Here is a 10,101-nt window from a genome sequence, read left to right as displayed (position 1 = left end):
ACTCCTTTTCGAGTCGTAAAAAGACACACTTGTTTACAATAATTGCTATGAACTTGAAAATCTTGATTAAAGTTCACGCCCAGGAAAAGAGTTTATTGCAGTGGATGCATGATCGTCAAGAGAGGTGGCAAACAGTCGGATAATAGCTCTAAAACCGATTGACTCGATGTTCAGCTGAATAAGGACAGGCAAAAGAGTGAGAATACGCTAAAGTACACGAAACAATTTTGCATAAAAAAGACAAACACCTTTACAATAATTGCTTCAAACTGCGAGAGCAATTAAAAATCAAGAGATCAAGTTAAAAAAAGTCAAAGCAAAGAATTTTCTGGAAAATAAACGCAAAAATTTAACATAGTCGGCAGATTGCCCAAAAATAGCCGCTGTTGACGCGCTTGATGCACATCGGGATTGAAACGAAAGAAAAAAGAGATAAATTGACCGAATTTTCTCTTTTTTCAGTGTCAGCTAGCAATCGCTTTAATGAACTTTGATAACCTAATTCTCAACGACATAATGAACGGACCGGACCTGGCTTTATCGGTTTATCGCATTTCTTTTGATTTTGCACTTTTGACAATGAACGTATTCACTACATTGCGTAATTCAATGCATGAAACAAATAAGAATCCATTCAGTTGAAGCAGTGAGTGAAATAAGTCAGAAGTCCAGCGTGAAAATCGTGACTTATGTGAAACGAAAAATGTGATCAAAAGGTAAAGCGAATTTAAAGAAAAGGAGAGCGCCTAAAAATAGCCGTTGAGAGGCTGACGGCGTCTAATAGAAAGTGAAAACGTTGCATAAAAACATACCCCTCTACAATAATCCCTTCAAAATTCGTTCTAGAGCAATTAGAATCGCACCAGAATGCCAGGAGGAATAATATAGCTGCTTCAAGTTTTGTTTGAGAGCAATTACTTTTCCTATAAACTTCTTTTGCGAGAGCTGACATTTTTTATCGATTAGGGGAAATTTGTACAAGCTTACAAGACAAAATTTCTTGAATAGTAAGGGTAGATAGATCCTTCTTTGAGATCTATGGAAAAGCGGGAAGCCAGTTCTGTTCCCTATTTCATTTCACCATTTTAATCAGTTTACCGCATAAAAGCCGAGAGCTTAAAAATGCTTCGCGGTTCGGCCAGTTGCAACCCACCTTTAGGGCTCGACAAGAAAAGACAATGCACAACAAAAAAAGGTCCATAAATAGCCTAATTCGACTTTAGTGATTATCTGACTTGCTCGACCCGAAATATTGCTGCAGGACTTTACCGCGACCTAAACGTAGTACTTGACTTTAGCTCGATCCAAAAGTTTTATACTGGAACCAAAAACTTCACATTCACGACGGGGGGGGGGGACCCAGCGCGTAGGATTACTGGTGGAACGATGTGCAGGGGTGGCGATGGAGGGTCAAGTGGATGTGAGGTCAAACTCTAAGAACCACCCCTACACTATGAGTTTATTGCTACAAACTTCGTTCGAGGGCAATTAATGGGCTATACCATTGTGACTGCGCTTTTTTTGTATATCACGTTTTGTTTTATGTTGCTGTGTGAAAATCGTGACTCGCAAGCAAACAAAAATTAAATAAATACAGCAGGGAAAGTATAGAATTACAATGCGAAAATAAAGATATCAAGTGAAATAAAAGTGACAAGAGAAGCCACAAACAACGGTCAAGGAAAATTTTTTGCACAAAGAAGACGAATAAAACCACAATAGTTGCATCAAAATTCTTCCGAGAGCAATCAATTACCTAAGCCAGCAGACTGCAGGAAAATAGCCGCCATTGATTCCCATGATCCCGCGTGGGATTGCAACACGAACTAAAAAATGATTCTCGTATATTAGAACGGCTACCATGATTTTCGAGACTGACTCTGTTCTATATAGATTGCTTTGCTGGTTAGCTACTGTTTAAAATAACCTTGATAAGAAAAAAATAGCTACGTCTGAAACTGCCTAAGGCATAGGTATACTGAAGTAAAAAAAATACGCAAAATTTCAAAAAAGCGGAAAACTGAAAATAGCGAAAAAAAAAATTGTTCGACAAACTAAAACATACCCGGCAGATTGCCGGAAAATAGCCAATGTTGATTCCAATAAGCATGATTGAGTTTGAAAGAATAGAAGATATTGAAAACAAAAAGATTTTTGTACAAAAATATTTTTAAGACCGATTTATTTTTATGGCATTTCGTAGTTGAATATACTTCTGTATCTTAGAGAGAGAGAGAGAGAGGGAGAGAGAGAGAGAGAGAGAGAGAGAGAGAGAGAGAGAGAGAGGCTACATGGGCTTACTATCAATATCAATAATCATTAGAGATGGTAACTAATACTTATAGGAACGACGTTCAAATAGCGGGCATCCAAAACTGGGATTTATGGGTTTATACCGTTCCTATTTCTGACTTCAATTTTTTTACTGACTCTGTTCATTTTTAATTGCTTTGATGAGCAACTGGTGTTCAAAATCAGTTTTAGCAGAATGAGAGAAAGGGAAACTAGCCTAGAGAAGTCAAAAAGATTTTACGCAAAATGTTGAAAAAGCGGCAAAATGAGGTAAAGCAAAACATTTTTTTGTTCGACGAAGTAAAACAAAATAGGAGCGCCATAATAGCCGGCTGAGAAGATGAGGGCGGCTATTAAGAAACATACCCGGCAGATTGCCGGAAAATAGCCGCCGTTGATTCCAATGAGCATGATTGGGATTGAAATAACAGAGAAGATATTGAAAAAAAAAAGATTTTTGTACAAAAACATTTTTTTAAGTCCGATTTATTTTGATGGCATTTCGTAGTTAAACATACTTCTGTTTCTTAGAGAGAGGCTACAGGGGCTACTATCAATAACAATAAGCATTAGAGATGGCAAATAAGACTTATAGGAACGACGTTCAAATAGCGGGCATCTAAAATTGGGCTTTATGTGTTTATCCCGTTTCTATTTCTGACATCCATTTTTGTACTAACTCTGTTCATTTTGAATTGCTTTGCTGAGCAACTGATGTTCAAAATCACTTTTAGCAGAATGAGAGAAGAGAGAAACTAGCCTAGAGAAGTCAAAAAGATTTCACGCAAAATGTTGAAAAGGCGGCAAAATGAGGTAAAGCGAAACATTTTTTTATTCGACGAAGTAAAAAAAAAAATAGGAGCGCTATAATAGCCGGCTGAGAAGATGAGGGCGGCTATTAATAATAACTTAACCGTCTAACGTTGGGCTAAATCCTATCAAACAACCGGCAAGCGCTTGGCTTCCGTAGTAACCAGCCAGGGCTTAGGGATGCTGGCTTAGGGTGAACGGGGGTGACAGAGGGGGGAGGGGAAACCATCCTTCACAACATGAAATTATGTTGCCTCAAAACAGTTTCGGTGAATCGCATGCTTAGCAACTAGTGAGGGGTAGGGTTCAAAGAGAACTGCTCAGCCTCTTAATGCTCTCCGGCATTTACCCGTTCATCCCGTTTTTATACACAAAAAGTTAAACTGTGTCCGGCGAAAAATCGCATGAAAAAAGATCGGATGACAATTATAATTGACAAAATTCGCTCGAGAGCAATTAAATAAGGCAATAATTGCCGGCTGATAAGATGAATGCAGCAAATAGCAAAAGCCTGTAAATAGCACCAAATTGTCTCAATAATTTACAACTATTAAAGGCTGAATATTCAGTTAGATTATACAGCTATACCTAATTTGACCTCTATACTGAATGCTATTAGGCTTATTGCCAATTAGATTTACAGCTTACAGCAAATAATCGCTGCAATGAACTCGTACAACCTAATCCACCGGACTTAATGACCGGGCTTTATCGGATTATCCCCGTTTCTTTTGCTCAATTGACCTTGACCACATTCAATGTATTGCGTTCTTAATATTTTTGAGGGAAATCGTGACTGCATGGAATTGAAACAGTGCGTGAAGTATTGCTGAAGTCAAACATGAAAGTCATGAATTACGTGAAACGAAAAACAAGATGGAAAGATAACAACGAAAAAAAGGTGGAACACGTCCTAAAATACAATTCAAATAATTGAATAAACTATAGACCTGCCTATCAGCCACATTAAAACCAAAACCTAAAGTCGAATATATGTTTAATTTGGTCAAAAGGTCTCCCAAGCGTACAATCACATGATAATGTATGTAAAAAACCACTTCGGACGGAAAAAATAGAGTAAAAGTAAAAAGATCTGCATTGAAAAGCTGGATGAGAACACAATTCTCGCACGCTCACAATTTTCGTCCAAAACAGTTAAAATTCTTAAATATATCCGGCCGATTGCCGGAAAATAGCCGCCATTGATTCCCATAACTCTATTGGGATTGAAAAGAAAATATCAACAAAAACTGATTTTTGTATAAAAATATATTTAAGTGCAATTTATAAGGATGTCATTTCGTAATTGAATATACTCCTGTCACTCATTGAGAGCCTACAGGATCTAGTATCAATACCAATAAGTAATATAGATAGTAACTAAAACTCATGATAACAAAGTTCAACTACCAGGCATCTAAAAATGTGCTTTATGGGTTTATCACGTTTCTATTTCTGACTTTGATTTTTTAAACTGACTCTCTTCACTTTGAATTGCTTTGCTGGGCAGCTGCTGTTTAAAAGGATTTTGAGCAGAATGACAGAAGAGTGAAACTAGCCTAGAGAAGTCAAAAAGATTTCAAGCAAAATGTCGAAAAAGCGGCAAAATGGGTAAAGCGAAAAAAAGGTCGACGAAGTAAAAAAAAAATTAGGAGCGCTATAATAGCCGGCTGAGAAGATGAGGGCGGCTATTAAATACCCGGCAGATTGCCGGAAAATAGCGGCCATTGGTTCTCATAACTCTATTGGGATTGAGAGAAAAGAAAATATCAACAAAAACTGATTTTTGTATAAAAACATTTTTAAGCGCAACTTATTTTGATGTCATTTCGTAATTGAATATACTCCTGTCACTCACTGAAAGCCTACAGGATCTAGTATCAATACAAATAAGTATTATAGATAGTAACTAAAACTCATGATAACAAAGTTCAAGTACCGGGCATCTAAAAATGGGCTTTATGGGTTTATCCCGATTCTATTTCTGATTTTGATTTTTTATACTGACTCTCTTCATTTTGAATTGCTTTGCTGAGCAGCTGCTGTTTAAAAGGATTTTGAGCAGAATGACAGAAGAGTGAAACTAGCCTAGAGAAGTCAAAAAGATTTCACGCAAAAGGTTGAAAAAGCGGCAAAAAGCGAAACTTTTTTTTTGTTCGACGAAGTAAAAAAAACATAGCAGGACAAGTCCTGACGTACAATTCAAAGAATTTTCATTGACTAAACAGAAAACTAGACGTAGAACGGACTATGAATGGATTGGGAAAACCATTTAGAAAAAAATCCGATCCAAAAAATCGAAAAAACAGTAAAAATCAAAGTGAAATTGCCGCATGTGAACAAAAAACCACTAGCGAGAAGGCGAATTTTTGTTCAAACACCTTATTCTCACTCTACTTTAAAATTAGATTAAAAAATTTCACACCGCAAAACCACTCGCTTTTTCGCTCCACTTGTTCCGGTGTGACCAAAATCGCTACTCCAATTTGACTTCAAAAATAAAAATGTGTGAACAGATCTTAAAAAAAAGACAGCGCCCCAATACAATTCAAATTCTTTGAATTGTAAAAAAAAATAGGAGCGCTATAATAACCGGCTGAGAAGATGAGGGCGGCTTTTAAAAATTGTCAAAAAATGACTTATACCAACAACTCTTTAATCAATTGGTATCTGAAAATTCCTTAATTAAGAGGCTTCTAATCAAATCCCACCTAAATCAGTAAAACAAAAAAAAATGCAAAAAATCATTAAATTTCGTCTGAAAATCAGCAAAACTTCCAAAAAAACTCCAAAAAAGCATTAAACTCAAATTAACTACTTGAAACTTTCAATTCCTCTCAAAGCAAGGCTAAAACTGATACAATATCATAATCAAACCTCATAACCATCAAAAGTTGCAAAAAAAACTGCTTTTAAAAGCCGCACGTCAACAAAAAATTTTGCTCGCTTAGAAAAAATTTTTTCACACATCAATTTCTCGCTCTCTCAAAAACAGCGCTATGAACAAAAACCACTCTTTTTTCGCTCCGCTCTTCACTTTTGTTCAGCACCAAAATCACTCCAAATATTTTCACGCGTTTCATTTCCCCTTCAAAAATCACTCCAATAAAATTGATTAAAAAGGACTTCTCCAATACTCCTCTTCGAGTCGTAAAAAATAGGAGCGCTATAATAGCCGGCTGAGAAAACAAGCGGCTATTAAAAAAAAAACAGATGACCTTAACTCCTCTTCGAGTCGTAGAATTTGCGCCCAGAAAAAAAGGAGACCGACTAACATAACAGCGGTTGACTGCGGCTATTAAAAATATACCTGCCGCCTTCCTATTATAGCCGCCAGCTTTAAAAAGCTAGCATCTAAAACCTTCCTCAAATATACCATAAATATATATTAATGGGCGTTATATTTTAATGGTGGCGCGATGATAGGAAAACACTCGTACTCTAAAATGAGAAATATTTTTAACCTTACCTGATTTACTAGGCTGAGCTGGTTCTGGTAAAGGTGTTTTCAGAGTTTTACTCGATGGTGGTGAAGCATGCTGCAGACGTCGCGAAGAAATATTTTCTTCCAAAGGCTGCTGCTGGTTCTGCAGGTCCTCACACCCAACTAGATTGTCCAGTTCCTTAATGAAAGATGGCTCCTCGAGAGGGGATGCCCATGGATCACCCATCGCTATGATAGAACCACCTCTAGTACTGCTACTTCCCGTTCCTGCAATGAAACTGGATTTTTTTCACTTTTATCAGCTGGAATACTACCTTCGAAAATGTTGATGTCGTACCATTGTACGGCTCATCACAAATTGTACGTTCATCGGAGTAAGATATGTTCGAATAATTTATTAGAGAAGCAAAGATTCATAACAGAAGGAAAATTTCTTGAATATCTGACAAAAGCCTATGAAACCCCTCTTTTCAAAAATGGAAATCCCGAGTAGATCCACTCAATTAAAGACCTAATTTCATCATTTCAGCTTTGTCAATTTTTTTTCAGAGGGCGCTTAGTTCCCAAATAACAGATTTCTTAGAGAGGGAGCAAGTGCTGTCTGTCAGTCAGTTTGGTGGAAAAAATGAATTGATGCAATCAACAATTGATGCAATCCTGAAGACTACAGAACAAATAAGATTAGAAACCACCACAAGAAAAACAGTAACAGGTGCGTTTTTAGATGTTTGAAAGGCTTGTGATTTCATAAACAACAAACTACTTTTGCGAAGTTTGGAAAACATAGGTCTTGACGAACACACTACCAATTTATTAGAGAATTATAAGTAAGGGACCAACAAAATGTTGTCCTAAACGGAATTCAATCAGACTCGATAACATTGAAAAGAGGAGTTCCACAAGGTAATAGTTTCGGTCCTCTGTTATTTAATATTTACGTTAACGAGTTAGCGAATATAGTAGAAGAAGATTGTACGGTCGTCCAGTATGCAGACATTTCTTTTTTACATCCAACATTGATGAAATTTAATGAAAAACAAAACTTGAACAAAAAACCTCAAACTATTGTTTTTTTTCAAAATCCCAGTTAAAGGTGAACAAACAAAAGACAGCATACAGTTTACAGCACCAGGAAAGGGTTGGCAGATAAAGTTTTGAATGCCAACACAGAAAAAAAGCAGAATAAACTAGTGTGGAGTATCTTGGTTTTTTTAGTTGTTTTGAGTAGCAAACTAAAGTTCGATGAAGCAGTGAAAAGATGCTTCACAGAATGGCTTGTGGAATAAAATTTTGAGCACTCTACGTAACAGGTTGCCGGAACAACAAAAATTTTATTACTAAATGCAAATGTAGTAGATCACGTACGTACTTCAGCTTTAGTTTTGGTGGGGTTGCAAAATATTAATCGCAACTTTGAAGAAACAATCGACTTGGGCAATAAAAACCTGTGTTAATAGGGGAAAGTACGATCGGTCTACAGGCCCCGCAATTCGTAACAAAAGTTCACCACTTTCTTTCTTTAAAAGAATCGCTGCGCAAAATACTTTTTCCGCTTATTACAATTTGCCTTCTAATGTCAGACTTACAAAACGTCGAGAGCGTCCTTGAAAAAAGAATTGAAAGAATATTTCTCGAAAGAATTTCTGAAGGACCCAAAAGTAATTGATACGCAAGATGTCATTGAAAACATTTGATTGCAGTGATTATTTACACTGTAGATCTTCACGCTGTACATGAAAAAAAAATCGTGCAAAAAAAATATTACGCTTTTACCAAAGTGAGGTCCAGTTCTTTAAATAACTAATTCAATATTTTTTTAATTTTATAATTTTTGTAATGACTTATTCTTAACTGTACATTGCCTCTTTACCATTTGTATTTTAATTTTTATGTGTATTAGAAGAAATTACCAACGATTTCGGTTTGACCATACTTTGCAGCACAAATTTCTTTTTTGACATTTTGAATTCCCACATTTCGTTTAGTTATTTCTGACAATATATCTGCTGAATTCATTTCAAATAGTTGCTTGAAATGTTAGAGGCATGATAAACGTGATGATAGACTACTACTCTTCCATATACCGGAAATAATGGGGCTGAAATGATAGGGTGTTGGACAAATAGGGGTGAAGAAAAAGCGTGTAATTAGTAATTACTCTAGTTAGAAATTGATTGAAAGGAAGACAGCAGTAGTAATAGGGTGAGCAAGTCTCCCGGGGGGGGGGATGTAGACGCCATGTACTAAGATAGGGTATAGGAGTAATTTTTGAGAGAGGGTCTACACTAATGTATTAAGATAGGGTATAGGCGGCGTACATGTATTAAGATTAGTAATAGCGGCCGCCACGTATTAAGATTAGTTATAGCGGCCGCCACGTATTAAGATTAGTTATAGCGGCCGCCACGTATTAAGATTAGGAATATCCTCCACAATGTATTAAGATTGGGGATAAATCTAGGGGTGTTCCAGGGGGTGAGTAGTAAGGCAGGAGCAGACCAGGGTGATTTTCCGGAGCCACTTGTCACGTGATTTCAGAGGTCATTTAGGGATTAGCAGGGAATTATACATGCAGCGCGCAGTGAATTGCACAGTCAGCGCGTACGTACAGGCCGGGAATTATACATGCAGCGCGCAGGGAATTGTACAGTCAGCGCGTACGTACAGGCGGGGAATTGTACAGGCAGCGCGCATTAACGGATAATTTCCCTCGCTGTAAATTTCAACATTTTTTGGTTTAACCACAGCAATGTATTAAGATTAGGTATAGCCGCCGCAATGTATTAAGATTAGGTATAGCCGCCGCAATGTATTAAGATTAGGTATAGCTGCCGCAATGTGTTAAGATTAGGTATAGCCGCCGCAATGTATTAAGATTAGGTATAGCCGCCGCAATGTATTAAGATTAGGTATAGCCGCCGCAATGTATTAAGATTAGGTATAGCCGCCGCAATGTATTAATATTAGGTATAGCCGCCGCAATGTATTAAGATTAGGTATAGCCGCCGCAAAGTATTAAGATTAGGTATAGCCGCCGCAATGTATTAAGATTAGGTATAGCCGCCGCAATGTATTAAGATTAGGTATAGCCGCCGCAATGTATTAAGATTAGGTATAGCCGCCGCAATGTATTAAGATTAGGTATAGCCGCCGCAATGTATTAAGATTAGGTATAGCCGCCGCAATGTATTAAGGTCAGTTATATCCACTAAAATTGAGAAAAATGAAAATTTTTAAAAGAATGAATTATGAAGGTACAAAAAGACAGACACAGTATTAATCAAGTACATTATAAGTAATTTTAAACACAACAGAGCGCTCACAATACGAAAATTGATTCAATAAATTACAAGTTCAGGGGTACAGTATGAATTCCATCAGATAACACTTTTCGTTTAGGATAAAAATATGAGAGTCCTTTCTTTGTTTGTTCATAGGTAGCGACGCAGTGGTTGATTGTCCGAAATCCTCTATTTGTAGATGTTAAATTGATGATTTCTTCCATCACTCGCCGATATTTTTCCAATGGTCCATCTCCGGTCTCTTCCAATGTT

At 36.9% G+C, this 10,101-nt stretch overlaps 2 protein-coding genes across 2 annotated transcripts in view; both read right to left on the bottom strand.

Moving 5' to 3' along the window:
• LOC142342513 (uncharacterized) overlaps positions 1 to 10,101 on the bottom strand; it is a 403,423-nt gene that overhangs the window by 221,687 nt on the left and 171,635 nt on the right. The gene's annotated exons all lie outside the window — the stretch shown is intronic.
• LOC142342338 (uncharacterized) overlaps positions 1 to 10,101 on the bottom strand; it is a 126,468-nt gene that overhangs the window by 115,631 nt on the left and 736 nt on the right. The window contains exon 2 of the mRNA XM_075393638.1: positions 6,567 to 6,814. Coding sequence (XP_075249753.1) covers positions 6,567 to 6,814 — 248 coding nt within the window. The remainder of the gene's footprint in view (positions 1 to 6,566; positions 6,815 to 10,101) is intronic.

Source organism: Convolutriloba macropyga, chromosome 7 (assembly GCF_964194025.1).
Source record: "Convolutriloba macropyga chromosome 7, txConMacr16.3, whole genome shotgun sequence".
NCBI lineage: Eukaryota > Metazoa > Xenacoelomorpha > Acoela > Convolutidae > Convolutriloba > Convolutriloba macropyga.
This window is presented reverse-complemented; position numbering and strand designations above follow the sequence as displayed.